The sequence below is a fragment of the Hirsutella rhossiliensis genome (genome assembly GCF_020360975.1).
Source record: "Hirsutella rhossiliensis strain HR02 chromosome Unknown scaffold00002, whole genome shotgun sequence".
Classification (NCBI taxonomy): Eukaryota; Fungi; Ascomycota; class Sordariomycetes; order Hypocreales; family Ophiocordycipitaceae; genus Hirsutella; species Hirsutella rhossiliensis.
Window position 1 is genome coordinate 6,385,768 of NW_025408668.1, and position 22,999 is coordinate 6,408,766.

The following is a 22,999-nucleotide window of genomic DNA, read 5'->3' on the forward strand; positions in this document are numbered from 1 at the left end:
GGTCCAGTAGGCGGCAGATCTGTGATGAAGTCCATGGACAAATGGCTTCGGGGTCGATCTGGAATCGGCAGAGGCTTGAGAAATCCCTTTCGACTGGCGCCAGATGTGTGCTCTGCCGCAGGTGTCGCAATTGGCTACGTACCGGCGAACCAGCTGGGACTGCCCAGGCCAGTAGAATCGCCGAGCCACAATAGCCAGCGTACCTTCCCTGCCGGGATGACCGGTCGCAACAGAGTCATGCGACTGCTGCACAATGCGGGTTCTCAACTGGTCTTTCTCAGCTTCCTCCTGGTTACCCTCCTCTCCGGATCCACCCGGCACCCAAATACGGTCTCTGAATGTCAGCCTTTGCCTGCGTCGATCGCACATTCTGAAATCTGGATCTTCAGGCCCAGCGAGGGCGGGAAGGCACGCTCGCGATCGCGGACTGCCTTATAGGCTGCCCGGAATATCGAGTCCTTCGCCACCGTTTCGTCCCAGAGTTGCTGCAGGTCCGCTACCTCGAAGACCTTCATCTTCGGCAGGGTGGATGCCTCTGAACAGTCAGAACTCATCGCGTTGATACATGCTCTTGTCGATGATGGAATGGCACTATCCGGTATCAACTGTATCATTCTTCCTTGTTCCCGCTCGTCGTCAATGCCCTGTGGCTTGTCTTGTTCACGGCGGGACAACGCATCAGGCACGACAGCCTCGCTTCCCGGTCGATACTCGAGCTTGAAGTCGAACTGGGACAATTCGGCTGCCCAACGGCTCTGCCGTTCCGTGAGCTTCTGGCGTGTCGCGAAATACTCCAGGTTGCGGTGATCGGTAAGGATTGTAAATGGGCCGCAGCTCCTAAGTTCGGCGTTCCAGTTGTCGAGACATCTCATGATGGCAAGCATCTCCTTGTCGTGAATGGGATAGTTGTACTCCGCTGGCGAAAGTCGCTTCGAGAAGAAGGCGCATGCGTGTCGACGTCCATCTGGGCCTTCCTGCGACAGGACGCCTCCCAATGCGTAGCCTGAGCAATCCGTCTCCAAAAAGGTCGGGAGGCTCGGGTCCCACTGCTTGAGCACCGGTGACTCGCAAAATCGTCGCTTCAGCTCCTGAAACGCCTCGTTCTCCGCTCGTCCCCAATGAAAGGCAGTTCCTTTCTTAAGCAGGGCATCCAGAGACTGCGTGATCTTGGCATAGTCGGGGATGAAGATCCGGTAATAGTTGGCGAAGCCCAGAAAGCTTCTGACACCCTTCACCGTGGTCGGGCCTCCCATTCGCGGATGGCGCGCTGCTTTCGGGGTCGCAGGCGATTCCTTTCCTGCGTTGACGATGAACCCAAGGTATTTGACCTCTTGTACCGAAAACTCGCACTTCGCTGGGTCTAGGTGCAGCCCAGCGTCGGCGAGTGCTTGGAGAACTCGTCGCCCCTAGCCTCATGATCCGCCTTCGAACCGCTCGAGTAGATCAGTACATCATCCAGGTACGCTGTGACAAAGTCGTCCAGCCATTCGCGCAATACACTGTTCATGTATCGTTGGAATGATGCCGGGGCGCCGCTCAGGCCGAAAGGGCACACGAGCCACTCGTAGAGCCCAAACCTCGTGCGAAATGCAGTCTTTCCTCATGTCCCGGAGCCATGCGGATCTTATGGAAAGCGGCCACCACGTCCAACTTGGTGAACCACTTAGCCTTGGCCAGATTCTGCAGGGTCTCCGCGATGAGGGGCAGTGGGTATCGGTCGCGCTTGGTGATTGCATTCAGCGCTCGGTAGTCGCAACAAAATCGCAGCCCTCCATTCGGCTTCCGCACGAACAGCACCGGCGCGGCAGCCGCTGAGCTACTCGCTCGGATGAATCCTCTGTCCAGCAGGTCTTTCAGGGTCTTTCGCAAGACCAACAGCTCTTCTCGTGACATGTTGTAGAGTGGGCCCCACGGAAGGGGTGGCTCGTTGCCGTTCTTGTCAGGCTGCAGGTTGACTTCATGATCCACACCCGGTCGATGTGGCGGCAGCTTCATTGCCTCTCCTGGTGAGAATAGGTCGCGGAATTCTTTCAGCACTTCTGCCGGGACCTTCTCGCTCGGATCGACTGGCGGCTTCGGCTGAAGCGCCCTCTATATCCGACAAACTGATTGCATGAATCGAGATCGCGTTGCACTTCTTGCGTCTCTTTGCGCGTCGACACTCCGCCGTGAATACGGCTGCCGACACGAGTCTTGCGCTTCGAATCGCGCGTATCTTGGCGGGCTCTTCCTGCCCAATGAGGCGTATCGTCACACCTGCCCTCCCATGGTACATTCGCTGCTTGGCAGCATCGTACACGACGTGATTTCTCTCCATCCAAGGCCGGCCGAGGAACATGTCCTGGCCCAGGCTTGGGATCACGTATGCAAAGACACGTTCGTCAAATCCAGCTGTCTCGACCACAACAGCCACGACCCTGGGGATATGACACTCTTCGCTGACTCTGAGAATCCCCCAATTTCTCGTGGTTTCGAGTCGACGAAGGGTATCCGCAGCTTCCGAACAAGGGCTTCGTCGATCACGGCATAGCAGTCACATCCACAGTCGACAAGGGCGCGTATTCGATAGCCTCGGTTTACCCGCGCGTTGACTAATACAGTCCGACTATTCATTCGTGGCTTGAACGCTTCCCAGTCCCGGATGTCTGCCTTTGCAGGCCCCGGCGCCCGCTTTCGCCCCGGGGCTAGTCTTTTCCCGCCGACTCGTCCTCACTGGATGCTGCGGTTGATTCCGAATCATCTGCGGCATCGGGCTTCTTCATGCGCGCAGCTTTAGGTCGCTGTTGCTTCCTTCGCCAGGAAAGACCACCTGGGCTGGGCAGTCCACGATAAGATGATCCGTCCGACCACAGCGATAGCAGCGGCGCTCATCCTTCGGCTTCTTATCGACATGTCGACGACCCTTCGACTCGTGGCCAATACGGTTGATGTCCGTCATCTTAACATCTCCGTCGGGGTCCTCCGGTTCCTCCTTGGGTCGTTGCCTTGGTAGCTGTTGAGGCGTCCGCTCAGTCGACGTCGGCTGCCTACCGGGTTTCAGTCTCTCAATCTGCCCGCAATTTCCTGAACTCTCGCAAGCCATCCCTGGTAGTCGTCGGGTAGGACGGCTGTGACCAAACTCTCTTGGAGGCGTGCATTTATTGCGTTCTCTAGAAATACGATCTTTGCACTGTCCGGCCAGTCTGCTCCCGGCTTCAGCTAATGCCTGTTCGAATCGGGGAAGGAAGGACGCGAGAGGTTGGTCTTCGCGCTGCCGCATAGTTCTCAGCGTGGCAGCAGCGCGGGATTGGATGTTGCTGTCCTGGTAGGTTCGGTCGAGGTATCGCATGAACTCTGGGGTCGTAGCTACCCCAGGGCCTCCGCGGCGTAAAGGTAGCTACCACTTGCTGTGGTCGCTCGTCCAAACATGAGTTGATGAGGTACCAAAGTTCGCGATTTCCACTGTAGTAGTGTGCATCAAGGTCCAGCTTGTCTCGCATCTGCCTGGCCCAGGCGGAGTAGCTCTTCCGTGAGCCGTCATACTTGGTGGGTTGGGCAACGGTTTCGCATTCCAGTACCGCAGGTTTTGGGAGGGCGTGCCCAAGCCAGGCGTGCTCTCGCCCAATCCTCGTGCCACTGGCGGCGATTGCAAGTCGGCGCTCTGCGGCTGCGCTCGCCCGAGTTGCTCCATCAGCAAGGAAAGTTGGTCCTGTAGAGGGCTGAGAGTCGCATTGACCGCTTCTTGAATGCGTTGGTCAATCCATTGCTGCTGGAGACTTGGGCTCACTCTGCTGGTCCATCCTGACGAGCAGTCTGCAGCTTGCGGTATTTAGAAGGAGCTCTAGATATGTGAAAGGCTGGCCCGGAGTTTATTCAACAAGCAGGTGCCTAGGTGTTGTCTATCTAGAGCTAAGGAGGAAAAGAAGCTGAACTCGAGGCGTAGCCTCGAGTGCGAGCTTATATTGCCCTTCTCGGAATGTTCTCGCAGCTTCTGGGTCCGCGGAGCGGGGCCGGTGTTGCCACCGGAGCACGACCCACCGGACCCGGTACAACCGGGTCCACCAGCCGGGCACAGCCCGTGACAGTTAATGTGGATAGGCGTAGCTCCCTCAGATGGGACAACGGGGGTATACCAAAGGGCTGGATCGATCTCAAAGAAGTCGATCTTGACAGCCGGGTGCTTTGCAAGTTGGTTCTCAATCTGCGCCGGGCTTGGGGGCGCGGTGATGTGACTGCTTCCGCGGGCACTGCTGCTTGTAGGTTCGGCAGACATCGTGACGGATAGGTTGATAGATGCGTTGCTGACGCAGCTGAGGGCTCGCAATGAGGGTCAGCCGTAGAATCCGCTTCGTGAGAGGTTTGTCAAAGGTCAGGGGCGTCTTCTGCTCTTAGCACAGTTGGCCTCGTACAAATGGCTTCGCAGCGAATTGCTTGAGGGACTGTCTCTTCCACCTTGCTGCTCTGTGGCTCCTTCGTGCCTGGAACCACTGATCAGTGAAGGTAGGTCACCGTGTATCGATACACACACGAGTCACAAAGAAGCTCTATTATAGCTATGATCATGACTTGTCTTTCTCCTCTTAAGAGAGAGATAGAGACAGAGATTCTACGGAGCAAAACACATCGGGCTAGGGCCAACATTCTTCCGTGCAGGAGGGTGCGGGGGTCCGAGACAGAGAGGGAGCAATTGACCATTCCAACAATGCATCAATTTTTAACATTTTTTGCCCTTTTATTATTAGGGATACCAATAATTATGGTGTTAAGGTGACTGGTTCAGGTGGGTGACCTGGACAGGTGGTGAGGACCCACTTTACGTGGGGCTGTGGGACGAGTACTACTACTAATGTAGAAAGTGGTGGATGGATAACTACTTTGGGCACCCAGGGTGCGCCGTCTGTCTGAATGTGCACCCGGGTGCCCATGTATCGGTCGCCCTTGTCTCGCCATGAAGTGCGGGCCGCGTCGGTGGGAAGTTTTTGAGCGGGTAGGGGGTGTGACCGGGAAGGGGGTGGATTACGTTACCGATTAGGTATAGTCCGCTCCGGTGGCGTAGTCACGACCAACGGCCTGAGCACTGCTGAGGTAACAGATGAATCCCACACTGCGGTTCTTAATGGCGCGCCCGGGCGCGCAATTTTATTTGGGCGGCCGCCTGTAAGGCCCCTAAAAGGGGGGTCCGGGCACGCCCCTTTAAGGGACACACACACAATACATACATATCTCTGTGAGCCTCATCGGCTTCGCCCTGCCCGACTTGATAGCTCCACCGCTTTTCGCTGTGACCTTCCTATTCGGGCATCACCCAGAACCTCTAGTTCTGACAGCAACACGACCGTCAAAGAAACAGGTATTGTGCCCCCCTCTCCGGCACTTAGGCCCTCAGAACTCAAGCTCTATCTTGATCCTTGCTTGGGTATCTGAAACACCCTTTTTAATTCCCCTCCGTCTGGAAAGCGAGAATCCCTTCCTCTCTCACTTCACTCGCCCGTAAAGTACGGTTCACAGCTAGCCCTAGGGTTAGTGATGAAAATAAGTGCAATGGCTATATAGACTATAAAGTGATTTAATCCTCCCAACCCGAATTCTTTGCTCTTTATCTCCGACTCTTCGTCTCTCGCTCCTCGGACGGATCTTTATATCGCTACCATGGTTGCCCTAAAATACCCTACTCTTGCCCTTTCAGCGGCGGCCGCGTCTCTCGCAGCTCCGACTGAGCGCATCGAGCGCAGCTCTGAGCCCAACTTCGAGCTCGACGTGACCCTGGATCTCGTTAAGCGTCAGAACTATACCCAGGACTATGTTACCAGTGGCACCGTCAACTATAGTCCGTCGAGCAACGGGTACTCGGTCACCTACTCCGGCGCCGGAGACTTTGTCGTCGGCAAGGGCTGGAGCACTGGCAGCACTAGCAGGTGCGTCCTCAATCTTTCATTTTGTTAGTGTGATTGATCTAAACACTGTCTAGAGCTATAACCTTCTCTGGATCCACGTCTGCCACCGCCGGCACCAATCTCGTTTCCCTCTACGGCTGGAGCACAAACCCGCTCGTGGAGTACTACGTCCAAGAATGCTACACCGGCGGCTCCGCCGGCCAGGGCACTGTCAAGGGCACCCTCACTAGCGACGGCTCGACGTACACCGTCTACGAGCACCAGCAGGTCAACCAGCCATCCATCCAGGGCACGACGACCTTCAGCCAGTACATCTCCGTGCGCTCGAGCCAGCGGTGTTCCGGCGGCACCATCACCTTCGCCAACCACGTCAAACAGTGGGCCTCGTACGGCATGAACTTGGGCACGATGAACTACCAGACCATCTCTACCGAGGGCTGGGGTGGCGCTTCAGGATCGAGCAACTACACTGTCTCCGGCTGAGAGCCTTGGGCGTGCGAACCACGTCCGTTGAACTAACGACGGAGCAGAGCGAAAAAGCAGTGCTTCGGCCTGTAAATAAAATCTAAGAAATGTTAGTTTTGTTGTGCAATAATTTAGCAACTCTTAGGTAAAACTTTGGAATGCCTTCATATTCATCTTCAGCAGATAAAATGCTCGTCCAATTGAACGTAGTCGACCAAATCTTGTAATTCTTATATTACTCTCGGCGTGTCCGTTTCTGAAGGTTCCAAATCTACGTCACGTGGCGTGGCCGCGGCGCTCTCGACCACGTTACTCTGCCTCTCGCTTATTCCCTCTCCTCCTTGCTATTAAGTACCTCTTTCGTTGATGGATCCTTATGGCTACTTGATTACTTCTTCTACTCTCTTCCTGTTGGAGGAGACCAGCTGTCTCTAGAAGGTTCTATGGGCACAACGACTCTATCGGCTATGTCTACATAAGACCTAGCCTTGAACTCCTTTCTGTAGCTCGAAGGCATCATCAATCAAGATCATTCATTCACTCTTTCCGAGGCCGCGTGTGCGGACAACACGTCCCTCATTTCCGCCTGGCTAATGGCAAAATTATCGTATCGCGCTCGGGCGCTTAACGCCTAACGCCTAACGTGCAAAATGGTCCGAGGAAAAGAAAAAGGGGGGGGTGGTGTCGTTCTCTATACCGTCAGTGCACCAGAAGGAACGAGCGCGGAATAAGTAGAGCGTGGCACGGGTACTCGTCTCACCTAGAATCGTTCTCTAGGGTTTGAATGGCGGGGAAGTAGGAAGACTGTCACACACAGACCAAGTGCCATAACTGTCAGTTGCGCACCACTTGCTGGAGCGCGCGTTCTACTTTTGGTGCAATAAAGACAGAAGGATGACGTTGCGTTGCGTTTCAGAACGAAATCAATTGCCCGTTTGTGAGTGCACGAATTGCATGACCCCAGCACGACAGCATTTTTTCTGACGGCTAATTCATCATGAAACCCAGTTATTCTCAGATCGATAGTCGGCACAAGACCACGTACCTTTATCGGCAGCAATGCTGTAGAACAGCTGTGATGCGGGTTCCATAGTGTCACTCGCTTAGAGACCTGGGTTGCGTCATCTGAAACCGAAGTGGGGATCGCGACGCGCGGGAGGACCTATATAGGGGATAACCACAGCCCGCTGGAGGAGCTCTTTAGAGATTAACAATTGCATCACTGACCCCCGTTCTTTACTCTCCGTTTCGTTGTGATTGTGCTCCTGTTAGCTAGTATAGGCACCGCTGTTAGTAGGTCACCTGAAGGATCAAGGGAGGGCCACCTAAAGGATTATTATAAGGCTATATATCGGGAACCTATAAAGACCTTACGTATAGGGCTAGTTTAGTGCCTATATAAGTCACCTAAGGGTCCCTCTTACTATGGTATAAATAGGGCCCTATAGCTGATTCTTTCTAGCTAGATTATATATCTTTATCCCTTCTTATACTGCCCCTAGCTTATAAGTACTAGAATAATAGTCTATTAATAGCTCCTTATATATAGCCTAAACTAGTTTTAATACCTAGCTAGCTTAACCTATACTAAAGTTAGACGCTACGCTATTTTAATCTTTAATATAGCCTCTATACCGGTTATACGCGTTAGGTAGACCTAGTTTATACTATATTATTATTATATAGTTATTCCCCTTAATTAAGGGCTATATAGCTAGTTTCTACTTACTTTTATTTATAAAGAAGCTAGAACTAAACTTACGACTACCTAGGGCTATATTAAGTTTACGCGAAGCGCTGCTAGGCTTATAAACTATTAGATAACTATTATACTACTAGTAAAAGTATAAGCTAATAATAGTATATATACGATACTTTCCTATATATCTTCCTAATAACTCTTATTTTAGATATAAGCTATCCCCGTCGATCCTTACAAGCCTTATAATATAGTAAAGTAGTAGTAGTATTCTTTCCTTTAAAGTAATACTAAGTTAAAGGTATAAGAATTATAATATTAATAGGCTTTTAGTTTAAGGTAGAGCTATATATATTAGATAAGATATAAACTATACGATATATTAAAGGAGTTATATCTCTTATCTCGATTTTATAGTTATTTAATATAACTATTATTTAAATTATTAAAGTATATACTTAAATATTAGTACTATCTATCTCCTATAATATAATTAAATACTATATAAGTCCTCCTCCTTTCTAGCCTCTTTAATAGGGCCTTCGCCGCCTTTAGTTTTAGCTACTTAACTTACTTCTAAGACTATTATAAGCCTTCTTACGCGTAGTTTAATAAAGCTACTATTAATAAGCTAGTTTAGACCTATAATAAGAATAATAGCCCTTTTAGTAACCTAAATATATAAAGTAGATATAATAGTAGTATAGCCTTTATATATATAAATAACTCCTTATAAGCTATTAATAATACCCTTATATATAGGTTTACTACTACCGCTATTACTAGTAGAACTAAGTCTAGCTAGTACTATATATACTATTTATATAGACCTTACCTACCCTCCTCTTTCTTATACCTAGCTAACTCGCTTTATAAATTAAGGTATAAGTTTATATTTAGTACTATCGCGGGAAAGACTATAGTAGTCTAGTCGACTAATATAAGGGGCGACCTATTTAATAACTACTTCGACCTTATAATACTTAGCGGTAGCGTAGGTATATTCGATAGCTATATACTAAAGTTTAGCGCTATCCCTAGCGACCGCTATAGTAGCGTATTATTAAGGGACTAATATAATTAAATACCTGCGAAGCTTAGGGCTAGTTACTTTTAGCGGTTTAACTAGTTCTTAAATATAGATAATCTAGACTTTATATTTAAGTAGGTAAAGTGCTTATTAGCGCTAACTACTATTATAGGATATATAAGGAGCGATAACTTAAGGTTCCTAGAGGTATTATAAAGCATAATATACTTAGGCTCTTAGGATATAATATATTAACTAAAAAGTAGCTATTAAAAGGAGGTAAGTAAAAAATATTATTAGTTAAATAGTTATAGCTATATATTATATAAATAGAGTATTAAGGTAGGAACGGTTAATAAGAGTTAAGAAGAGCTAGTAAAGCTATCTTTAATTAATTAAATAAGATTTATTTAAAGAGAAAGAGCTTAATAACTAAGCATACTAAGTTATATAGCTCTTTATAAGAGCCTTTAATCGTACGTACTTAACTCTTAACCCGTTCGTACCCCGCTTACCTTAATAGTAAATATAACGCTAACCTTATCCTTTATACTCTATTTTAGACTACGTCTCGTTTTTAAAGAGGCTATAGCGAAGTTACTAAAAGAGAGGATAGGGTTAAGGAAGGGTTAGGAAGTTAACTAACTCCTTTTAGTAAATCTAAAGTAGCTTAGTCTACTTAAGTAGTAGTATACTCTATAGCCTTATAGCCGGTTATAGATTGCCTTTTCGTACTACTATGCGATTTAAACCTCTTTAGCTAGGCGGATATAGTGCGTCTAGTAATTCCGGAGGTAGGAGAGCTCTTAACTATACCTACGCCCGGAAATCTACTATTAGGCGGTTATTCTATAAGCAAAAGAGCCTTAAGAACGCCTCTACCTACTATCCGCCGAGGCTCCCTTATACTTAAACGACCTTTAATCCTAATTAAAGAACCGTGTTCTTACTACTATCTTAGTAATAATCCCCCGGATTTTTATAACCTCGAAAGCTAGCTACTTTATATAAGACATAGTCTATATTTATAAGGAACGGTATTCCTACTATAAATAAAGCAGCTATAATATACTCTCCTAATTATATAAGCTAATAAGTAGTATATTAATTATAGATAAAACCCTATCTTATAGAGTAAGAATCGCTTATTATTTTATATGTTATTATATATTAAACGGGTTGCCGGTTATCGTATAATCGGGAATCGAAGGAATAGAGCTAGCTTAGAATACTAGCTAAAACCTCTTAAGACCTCTTAAGAGCACCGGCACGGCTAACCTCCTTTAAATATAAATATTAGTAGAACTAAGATACTTCTAAATATACTTAAGGTATCACGGAATTCCTTAGTCTTAGGGCTATACGGAAGCCTAAATCTAGTTCTAAAAGGTTCTTCTATTTAGCTATAATTATCTATATAAGATAGTATATCCGCTAGTAGATAGAGAAAAAATCTTTAACTTTAATACCTCTTCTATATACTAATATACTACTAATAAATTCTATTAAAAATCCTACCTTATACTCCTTCTTCCCCTTTATTACGTATCTATTATATAGTTTTACGTAATTCCTTAATTTCCTAAAATTCCGCTTTTACTTATATACCTTAATAATATTATATAATAAAAGGCACGGATAGTATAGGTAACTAAGTAGCGATCGGGAAGAAGATCCCTTATAAATTAAGTAATAAAAGACTCTTAATTCTCTATCTAAGTAATAGTAAAAAGTTAGCTTCTTATACTTATAATTTTAAGCTAAGTAGCGATATTACTACTTAGGTAGTATAAATAATAACGTTACTTAGAAGGTTTAAATCTATTACTAATATAGTATTATAAACTACTTACTACTTATTAGGTAGTATAGTAAATAAGCGTTTTAATCTTAATATTATTAAAGTACTAGAGCTTAAAGGCCGCTAAAATATAATAGAAACGTAAATTTAGATATAGAAAAGTATTTAAACATTCCTAATAGTATTTTTCTAGTCTTAGATAATATTTTCTATGTTCCTTTAACCTTAGTAAAGGAAACGGTGCGTAAATAACGATTTTTATACGTTCCGCTTATAATAAATCAGAGTTTTTTATAGGATATAGGTATATAAGTATAAAAGAAAATTTATTTCTAAATAAAGTATATCTTAATATATAGCCTCGTAAAATTAGGCATTAATATAGTATGTTTTAGCATAGGTATTAATAAGTATAAAGAAGTATAGTTTTATAGAATCGCGAAAATAATATATATAAATTATCGACTAGCTAGTATATATAATTAATAGGGTCCTCCCTTAAGCATTTTACTAAAGTAGTCTAAGTAATATAACTTTAACTTAAAATAGTTAGACTCCTCTTAAAATAGCCTAAGTATACTAAGGTAACTATTAAGACTACGATAGCTTTACTAGCTAGCTAGAAAAGATAATAAATATATATACGCCGCTTAACCTAATTATAATTATAAAGGCCTACTAATAAGGTTAACTATATTAGTAGTATATTATTAGTTAATAGTAATAAGTCGCCTTAGGACCCTTTTAGTACTAACTTTTAGACTTTAAAAGACTTAAAAATCTTACTTTTCTTATATAAGGGGGCTAGGGCGGCGCTAGACCGCTATAGGAGCACGCGTTAGCTAGTAACTAAGTAAACGTCCTAAGTAGATTAGGCTATAAATAACTCTTAATTCTATTTAAATAATAGTAAACTATATTATTATATATATATATTAAATAATAAAGTGTTTTCCTATATAGTATAAAGTATTATAAGGGCCTTTTTATATAAGATCTTATTATTAATAATAGAAAGTAAGTTATAAAAGAACTTTATAAGAATATTTAAGGGGTTAATTACTAAATAATAAGCTAGTTAGCTATTAAATTATACTAAAGTTTTAGTAGCTATTAGCGTTATATCTACTATTAAGGTAAGCGGGGTATAAACGGGTTAAGAGTTAGGTGCGTATAATTAAAGGCTCTTATAAAGAGCTATATAACTTAGTATACTTAGTTATTAAGCTCTTTCTCTTTAAATAAATCTTATTTAATTAATTAAAGATAGCTTTACTAGCTCTTCTTAACTCTTATTAACTATTCCTACCTTAATACTCTATTTATATAATATATAGCTATAACTATTTAACTAATAATATTTTTTACTTACCTCTTTTTAATAGCTACTTTTAAGTTAATATATTATATCTTAAAAGCCTAAGTATATTAAGCTTTATAGTACTTTTAAGAACCTTAAGTTATTACTCTTTATATATCCTATAATAATAGTTAGCGCTAATAGGTACCTTACTTACTTAAATATAAAGTCTAGATTATTTATATTTAAGAACTAATTAAACCGCTAAAAGTAACTAGCCCTAAGCTTCGCTAATATCTAATTATATTAGTCTCTTAATAATACGCTACTATAGTAGTTACTAAGGATAGCGCTAAACTTAAGTATATAGCTATTAAATATACTTATACTACCGCTAGGTATTATAAGGTCGAAGTAGTTATTAAATAGGTCGCCCCTTATATTAATTAACTAAACTATTATAGTCTTTCCTATAATAGTACTAAATATAAACTTAAGCTTTAATTTATAAAGTAAGTTAGCTAGGTATAAGAAAGAAAAAGGTAGGTAAGGTTTATATAAATAGTATATATAGTACTAGCTAGACTTAGTTTTACTAATAATAGTAGTAGTAGTAAACCTATATATAAGGGTATTATTAATAGCCTATAAGGAGTTATTTATATATATAAAGGCTATACTACTATTATATCTACTTTAGATATTTAGGTTACTAAGGGGGCTATTATTCTTATTATAGGTCTAAACTAGCTTATTAATAGTAGCCTTACTAAACTACGCGTAAAAAGGCTTATAATAGTCTTAAAAGCGAGTTAAGTAGCTAGAACTAAAGGTAGTAAAGGCCTTATTAAAGAGGCTAGAAAGGAAGAGGACTTATATAGTATTTAATTATATTATAAGAGATAGATAGTACTAATATTTAAGTATATACTTTAATAATTTAAATAATAATTATATTAAATAACTATAAAATCGAGATAAGAGATATAACTCCTTTAATATATTATATAGTTTATATCTTATTTAATACTTATAGCTCTACCTTAAACTAAAAGCCTATTAATATTATAATTCTTATACCTTTAACTTAATATTACTTTAAAGGAAAGAATACCGCCGCTACTTTATTATATTATAAGGCTTATAAGGATTAATAAGGATAGCTTATATTTAAAATAAAAGTTATTAGGAAGATAAATAGGAAAGTATTATATATATACTATTATTAGCCTATACTTTTACTAATAGTATAATAGTTATTTAATAGTTTATAAGCTTAGCGGCGCTTCGCGTAAACTTAATCTAGCCTTAAAGGGTCGTAAGTTCGGTTCTAGTATCTTTATAAATAAAAGTAAGTAAAGACTAGCTATATAGCCCTTAATTAAAGGGAATAACTATATAATAATAATATAGTATAAATTAAAGCTACTTAATATATATAACTAGTATAGAGGCTATATTAAAGATTAAAATAGTATAGCCTTTAACTCTAGTATAAGTTAAGCTAGCTAAGTATTAAAACTAGTTTAGGCTATATATAAGGAGCTACCGATAGACTATTATTCTAGTACTTATAAGCTAAGGGTAGTATAAGAAGGGATAAAGTATTACGACCACGGCTACTAGGCCGCTAACGGTCGACCGCGTTAAGCACGTAATATAGTCTAACGGATAAATAGTCGGTACGACTATCTAATAGATATAGGATCGAGGAGATCGTAGAGATCTAAGCGATCTAGGATTAACGAGATTACTACGCTCTATACGATCTAATATTAAGGATTATAGCTAGGCCTATAATCTAAGGACAGTCTCTATAGGTATATATAGCTACCTACTTTTACTCCTTTAGATAGATAGCTTAATAGCTTTTAATATAGATCTTTATTACGATTCTATCTTTAATTTTAATTACCTAGTTATAGTCTATAGTCTACGACCTCTAACTTATTACTAATATAATATATATATTATTACTTAGACCACGCCTTATTATATCTACTAATATAAACCCCTTAATAGGTTTATCCCTTAGGAATAATACCGGTTATTATATATTAAAAGCTCTTATTTAATATAATACCGCGTTACTTTAAGTAATATCGTAACTATTAATATACCTATATAGTAAGCTAGATTAACTAACTCTAGAGCTACTATATCGCCTTAGGATATAATACGCGAGATTATTACCCTTTAATATAAGGTATAGTTACTTAGGAACGGAGGAGGTAATAGATAAGTTAGGGACCTTAGAGAAGTAGTTAAACTAAAATAGCTAGGACTATTTAACGGTACTTATAGTATACTTTAAGACTTTCTTACCTAACTTAAGGCCTACTACTAGTTTTACCCTACTAAACTCTTAGACCTAGTCGAAAAAGTACTCTACGTAGGAAATTATTTATTTAGAACGGCACTCGCTTAGTTTAGACCTATTATAAGGGACTTTCTCGATAACTAACTAGCGCGATAAGATAATAAGATAGACGAAGTCTTTATTAGTTTCTAAGGATTTAAAGAAGCTATTATAAAAGTATTTAAAATAACCGACGAGGAACGAGAAGCTAAATAGAAACTCCGAGAACTTTAATAAAAGATCTTAGTATTAGATTATACTACGAAGTTCTATTAAGTTACCTTAAAGCTTAATTAAGACAACGAACCCCTTATATTATAATTCTACGATAGGCTTAAAGAAGAAGTTAAGGACGAGCTCTATAAGGAAAATCGACCTAATAACCTCTTAGACTATATTACTATAGTAGTACGAATCGACGATAGATAGTATACACGACGCTAAGAAAAGAAATAAGGAAGAGGAAACTAAAACCCTTCTTATAGGAATAACTTTAACCGACGCGCTAACTATAAGAAGAAGCGCGAAACTCCTATTACCTACGCCTATATAACTAACCTAGGTAGGATAGATCTAGATATAATATAGAAAAGTAAAGGAAAGTATTTTAACTACGGGAAACCTAGATATTACTCTAAAGAATATAGATAACCTTATAAGGAGAAGAAAACCTACTAAGTACTAGCCCTAGAAGGTAAAAAACACCTAAACGCTACTAATAGATAAGAACTAAAGTATAAACTCCTTAGTTAGACTATATACTACGATAATAAATATATAGTATACTTAAGCGATAAAAATAATACTAGATAGTTCTTAAAGCTATTAAAGAAAACCCTTATAATAATATAACGAAGGGATCCTAAAATATAGAAATAAGTTAAATTCGTAGAACTAAAATACCCCTATCTTAAAGGAGTCTCTTAAGACTAGATTAAGAAGAACGGTAAACGATTCTAGGAAGATATATAAAATAAAAATCGATAATAATAATAGGTAGTTTATAAATAATATAATAAAGAAGATATAGATATAGCCCTTATACTTACGAAACTTAGATAATAACCTAAGGAGGAATAACGAAGTATCGACGATATAAGCTCTAAAGAATAAGAAATACCTAGAGAAACGGAAGACAAGAACTAACTTATACTACTACCCTCGCTACTAAGGGAGAATACTATAATTAAAGAATACGCTCTATACTTTAAAGAATTTAAAGAAATACTTAAAATTAGAACCTAATAAACGCCTTAAATTCTTATAGAAAACTAATAAGCTATATTAATTCGATATTAACCGGCACTATATAAAGGAGACTATACTATAGCTATCGCCGTAGTTAATACCTTTATAGCTTTATAACGAGAATAGTAACTATAAGGAGAATTTAGAGACGATCTATAAATACTACTTACTTATAAGCACTATAAGTATATTTTATAGATATTATACGTCTACCTAGATTATATAATATACTTTTAAATAAAGGTATAATATAACGCCTTCTTAGTTAGGTTTAAAGGATAAGTACTTTCGAAACCCTACCTAAGTATAAAACTAGACTACTAGAAAATCGATTAACGCTACCTAAACGACTAAGTTATATTATTAGAACCCGATTACGGTATACTACTTAAATGCCGCGATAATTACGGTTTATTAACGAGATATCTTTCGGAGATATATAAAATCTATAAATACGCTAAAATAAAAGAATAGTATAACGCTACTCGCTTTAAGGTATCCGAACCCTTAATCTTCTAAAGACTTATATAACGAATTAAATATAACGAGGAAGATTATAACGAATATATATACTTAAACTATAGAGTTTATAAATATAAAAAAGCATAAGTATAGTATAAACGATATAACGGTATACTAAAAGATTATTAGTAATACGTACGAAGGCTATAGGCCGTATTCGACTAAGGGAGAATCGATATAAAAATACTATATACGAAATAGAAAGATATAGAACGAAAACTTAAACTTTAATATAAAAACGAATAAAATTATAAAGTATAGTACGTAATTAACTATAAAGTAGTATAATATAAACGATATAGCGTTAAGAAATAAGAAATCTTCGATTAGCTATAAGAAATTAGTCTCTTAAGCCCTAATACGATACTACGCGATAAAAATATAAAGAAATAATATTAATAATAAATCGAAGAAGAATACCTAAATAAAATAAATAAGGACTAAGTAAAAAACGAGGTACGCTATCTATAAAACGGCTATAGACTAGTATAATATAATAAGATCTAAGGACCCTATATATAGTAATAGTAAGCTATAGTAACTAAATAGTATTAAATATCTAAATCGCGGGATATTACGCGTATATACTTTTAGACTATAGCGCGATAGGTAATTACGTTTTACCTAGAGTCGTTAATCGTTACTAACTTATATAGAGATATAAGATAGATCTATATAAACTTATAAATATTAAAGGAGAAGCCTTTAACTATAATAATAGAATTATTAATATAGAGATTAATTACCTCGATATTAATATCTAAGGCTACGATAAACGAGTTAACTTTAATATTATAAATATTAAAGAATACGACCTTATATTAGGGCTTCTATAGCTATAGGAGAGCAACCTATTAATTAACTAGAAAACTAGCTAGCTATATTAAAATAAAGATATAAGTTTCTAGGACTAGTAGATTTAGGAGAAAGTAAAATTTTACGATAATTTAGCTACTAAATAAGATAAAAGGGATAACCGTTTAAGTAAATTATTACGGGCTTTAGCGATATAAACGAAAATAGTAACCGAACTAGCGGATATAATAAAATCGACTAATAAGACCTACGTACTAACTAACACAGCTATATAACCTAGCATCCGATATAAATAGAATAAAGGATATAATATAAAGATCCGAAGAGTTATTGCTACTCTAAGGAAAGACCTCGAATAAATTAATAAAGAGCTTAAGTTAAGAGAAACTAGCTCTTAAAAGAAAGAATAAAGCCTATAAGATAGAATAAAGAACATCCCCTAGGAATACCGGAAATATAATAAACTCTTTAAGGAAGAACTCGAGATAGGGTTACCCGAATATAGCTAATAGGACCACGAAATTTATCTTAAGGATAGAATAACGCCGACGTTCTATAAAATCTATAACTTAAACGAAAAGTAACTATAAACGCTACGCGACTACCTCGACGAGAATCTACGAAAGGGATATATACGAATATTAATATCTAAAGTAGGCTATCTAGTTATATTTATTCTAAAGAAAAACGGCAAGCTACGACTAGTTATCGACTATAGACGCTTAAACGATATTATAATAAAGGACTAAATACTATTACCGCTTATATCGGAACTATAAGATCGACTATACGGCAAAAAATAGTTTATAGCCCTCGACCTTAAAGGCGCCTATAACTTAATACGTATAAAAAAGGGACACGAATAGATAACAGCCTTTAGAACGAAATTCGGACTATTCGAATATCTAGTAATGCTATTTAGACTTATAAATATACTAGCTACCTTCTAACGGATAATTAATAATATCCTACGCGAATACTTAGATATCTTTATAGTAGTATACCTAGATAATATCCTAATCTTCTTAGATACCCTAGAAGAATATAAGGAATACGTCTATAAGGTACTCCGCGTACTTTAGAATGCAAAGTTACTAGTTAAACTAAAGAAAAGCAAGTTCTATATATAGGAAGTAGACTTCCTTAGATATACGATCTTACTAAGAGAGATATAAATATAATAAGATAAAATTAACTTAGTTAAAGAATAGCTAACGCTAAAGAACGTTAAAGATATATAAAGTTTCCTAGGATTTATAAATTACTACCGACGATTTATTAAAGATTTCGGAAAGATTATAGTACTACTATATAACTTAACGAAGAAGGAAAAAGAATTTATATAGGACGATAAAGCTAACGAAGCTTTCGAATATATTAAGACTACGATTACGTAAGAACTAGTCTTAACTACCTTCGATCTAGAACGATAAATCGAACTTAAAACCGATATATTAAACTTTACTCTAGGAGCATAAATTAGATAGAAAAACGATAAAGGAAGACTACGACTAATTGCATTCTACTCGAAAAAGCTATATAGCGTAGAACTTAATTACCCTATCTACGATAAAGAATTCCTCGTAATTATTTAAGCTTTTAAGGAATTTCGACACTACCTTCTTAGAAGCAAATATAAAGTTAAGGTCTATATAGATTATAAGAATATCTTATATTTTACAACGACGTAATAGTTAAACGGACGATAGATCCGATAGGCCGAATATTTATCGGAATTCGACTATAAAATAATCTATAGAAAAGGAATAGAAAACGGTCGAGCTAATGCCCTTAGTCGATGAAGTAACTACGATATAGGAGCACCTATAGCGAAAGGATAGCTCCTAGAAATTAACGAAAACGGGAGTTACTAGCAACGATAGCTAAATATAATATTTAAAGTATAACCTAACGACTTAATATACTAGAAGATCCTAAAATAGATAAAAGAATATAAAGCACTAAACGGATACGATATAGAATATTTAAAAGTTCTAATATATAAAAATAAAATCTAGATACTACTAGAATTACGAGATAAAGTTATATAAGATATATATAAATATCTAATATATAGATACTAGGGAATCTAAAGAATAATAGAACGGATTAAACGATAATATAGCTTCCTATAGCTTAAAGAAGTAGTACGATAAGTTATTAAAGAATATAAACTTTACGCACGAAGTAAAGCTAAACGATATAAACTATACGGAGAATTATAACCGCTACTAGTACTAGAAAAACTATAGGATTCCATAGCTTTCGACTATATTATAAAGCTACTACTATTAAAAGAACCTATAACTAACGTTAAGTATAATAGTATATTCGTTATTACCGATAGACTAACGAAGTACGGATACTTCTTACTATATAAAGAAGTAAGTAATATAGAAGAGCTAGTATATATATTCCTACGAATAATTATTAGTAATTACGGACTACCGAACGAGATTGACTCTAATAAAGGAAGTATATTTATAGCTAAGTTTTAGCAAGCTCTTATAGCATAATTAGGGACGAAATATAAGCTTAGTATAGCTTATTACTTATAAATAGATAGATAAACGGAACGACTTAACTAAACGCTTAAATAATATTTATAATACTATATTAGCTACGAATAAAACGATTAGGTTAAATAGCTACTAATAGCGCAACTAACTTATAATAGCTTAGTCACGGAAATAACTAAGCTCTTACTAGCATACGCTAATTACGGATATAACCTAGAAGTATTTAAGGTTACCTAATAAGGACTATAAGCGGAACGAGCGATACTATAAGCAGATTAGCTACGAAAATTGCATAAAGAAATATAATAAGAACTTTAATTCGTTAGAGAACGAATATCTACTTACTATAATCGGAAAAGATTATAGGGACTAATCTTTCGAGAGGGAGATATAGTCTACCTCGTACGACGAAATATTAAAATAAAACGACTAAGCAATAAATTAGATTTTAAGAAACTTAGACCGTTTAAGGTTAAGAAAACTATTTTAAAAGTTAACTACGAACTTTCGCTACTAATAATAATATAGATATACCTAATATTTTATATCTTATTATTAGAACTAGCGCTACGAAACGCTAAACTATAGGAAAAAATCGAAGTTAACGACGATTAAGAATACGAAGCCGAATAAATACTAGATATAAGAAAACAAGGTTAGTAATAGGAATACCTTATTAAGTAGAAGGGATATAGACTAGAAGAAAATACCTAGGAACTACTTAAGCACTTAACCTACTACGGTTCTCTACTTCGATAGTTCTACTAGCAAAATCTACCCTAGGTATCGTAAAATCGCCTAACGAACTAATAGCATTCTAATTAATTATATTAAATCTACCTATAGACTAAACATCGACTACCGCTTTAGATTCTTAGCGCTTAGCCTCGTTAAGGTCGTCTAAGGAACAAAGGCCCCGACGGACTATCTCGGTACCCTTCGTCTTTAGCTAGCGCTTTTAACGGCGAAGCCGCGCTAAACGAGCTAAGGCTTCGTTTAGGTCGGCTTAAGCTTTTAACATTCGCTCCTTAGCAATTTCTTCTTCTTTATCTAATCGATCGGACTCTAGATTTATTCGGGATACTAGGAGATACGTTAGCTGCAAATAATAGGTAGGACAATAAAGTTACCTACGGGAGCTAATCGCTATACCCGACGCATCGTAGGAACGACCACGCCGTATATATTCGGCATACTTAGAAGATTTCTCTAGCATTTTATAGCGGAAGCCGCGCGACGAATAGAAAGAACACGGCATAACGTCGAAACTAAGACGATTAATAGACTTAGCTAAACGAATGCGCTTAAGGGTCTTACGAGAACGATCCTTCGACACGCGACTAGACATACTATTAGCAGCATATCCTAAGGGATAGAAAGGACGAACGGGGAATATATATACGCGCGATAAGGGTATATTTATACACGGCGGCTAAGGCAGCAGCAGGTCTTACGGACAAGACTAAAAGGAGGGGAGACATCGTGTTACGACTACGGTCAGCGGGCCGCAGGAGAGCCGGCCACGTTCACGTAATAAGGCGGCTCGGAACAATAGTCGGGACGAGAAGTCACTTAGGCTTAGCTCACCTAGAGCGTACGTAAGCTAAGTAAGCCTTATATAGATAGATCACTATTTAGGAGTATAGCTTACGAGTAAGCTATAGTAAGCTACGAAGGGGATTACGGCTAGGACCGTGATCTAAGGATAGTCTCTACGGGTATATATAGCCACCTACTTTTACTCCTTTAGATAGATAGCTCTCTAGCTTTTAATATAGATCTTTATCACGATTCTATCTCTAATTCTAATTACCTAGTTATAGTCTACGGTCTACGACCTCCGACTTATTACTAACGTGATATACTTATTATTGCTTAGACCACGCCCTATTATATCTGCTAATATAAACCCCTCGATAGGTTTATCCCTTAGGAATAACACCGGTCGTTACACTCGTTTTACCGTCCTCCTAGGGCATAGCGTAGGGTCCGCCTTAGTACTTATAAGTACTACCCCTCCCTAGGGGCCTCGGGGCCCTATAGTAAGCATCCTCTTACTAGGGGTAGTGGCGGCCTAGGCACGGCCGTCTAGCCCTATAATTAGCCCCCCCTTAAATCTACTCTTAACGACTAGACGCGGCTATCTAAGTGCTACCACGTGCTAGAATTCTATAAAAAGCGCGGGCCCCTATAGCTAACGACTAACCTAGGGAGAAGGCTCCGATAAGGCGGATAAGGAGTAGGAAGGGATTATACGCGCGTAGGGAGGAGAAGAAGAAGCGGGGATAAGAATAGCGGACCGACGAAAATAGTAAGTACGCGGAGAATTCGCTTATTTAGCTAGGGGCAGGTGCTATTATCGATATTGCCTTCCTTTATTATATAGAATATATATATTCCCCTATAAGACCCTGCCCTTTACTACCGTCTTCTTCTTCTTTTTCTTTTACCCCTTTTCCTTTTTATCCTTCCTCCTCCTCCCCGCTAGCCTTTCCTTTCTTTACCCCCCTAGCCTTTCTTTCTCTTTTAGCGCTAAGCCGCCGTCGACGTCTTATATATCTTTATAGTTTAATCCTTCCTATAGCTAGTTATTTTTTATTAATATTATTCCCTATTCCTAATATAAAATACCCGCCCTCCTTTATTATTAAAGAAAAATAAAATATATATTAATCCCTTTATCTTCCTATCGCAGATACCTTTTATTTAATTCTAAGGGATGTCTATTATTATTCTAAAATCTTCTTCTTTAATAAAACACTACCTCTTCTTCCTACCTATCTTCTCTCTCCGCTACGGGGCTAACCTTTAGTCTAATTTAACCTCGTTAGTTTTACCTTCTCTCTTAACTAGCTACTTCTTTATATATAGCTCCGGTAGCTTTACCGCACGACCTTAACTTTATAATTATAAAAAAATAACACTGCTTTTTACTATTTATCTTCGTTTCTTAATCGACTTACTTAAAGCCCTCGACCCTCGTTGCTTACTTTATAGCCCGATATCGCCTTAATTAGTTCGCGTAGCGAGCTATACCTTTCGATTTAAAAGGAAAATAGAAACGGAAAGATATAGCGTATAAATAAACTATAATATAATTATTAGCTTATTATCTCGCTACGGTGCTTAGAGGCCTTCTCTTCGCCGCCGGCGCTATCTAAGCTAGGGCTTAGCCTTAGTCTTAGTACTTACTCGATACTACCTATAATAGGAAAAACTTCTTCTAGGCCTTCGACTTCTTTATAGAGCCCGACCTATCGTACGGCTTTATTAAGTACGTCGACTAGGCTATAGCTTAGTAAGACGGCCTTATTAGCTACGGCCGGGGCAATAGCAGCCGCGGCTACGGCAAGGCTAACAACGGCAA

The 22,999-nt window shown here is 38.9% G+C and overlaps 2 protein-coding genes across 2 annotated transcripts; one reads left to right on the top strand and one right to left on the bottom strand.

The window, feature by feature from the left end:
- Positions 1–341: 341 nt before the first annotated feature.
- HRG_02327 (pro-pol protein) lies at positions 342–1,995 on the bottom strand (the record flags this gene model as incomplete). Its single annotated transcript, XM_044860798.1, has 4 exons — positions 342–1,360; positions 1,578–1,722; positions 1,789–1,837; positions 1,913–1,995. The coding sequence occupies 4 exons, from the start codon at positions 1,993–1,995 to the stop codon at positions 342–344; spliced, it is 1,296 nt and encodes a 431-aa protein (XP_044724431.1).
- Positions 1,996–5,628: 3,633 nt separating this feature from the next.
- Positions 5,629–6,356, top strand: HRG_02328 (glycosyl hydrolases family 11 domain-containing protein; the record flags this gene model as incomplete). The annotated part of the gene is made up of 2 exons (XM_044860799.1): positions 5,629–5,894; positions 5,948–6,356. The coding sequence occupies 2 exons, from the start codon at positions 5,629–5,631 to the stop codon at positions 6,354–6,356; spliced, it is 675 nt and encodes a 224-aa protein (XP_044724432.1).
- Between the last annotated feature and the right edge of the window lie 16,643 nt (positions 6,357–22,999).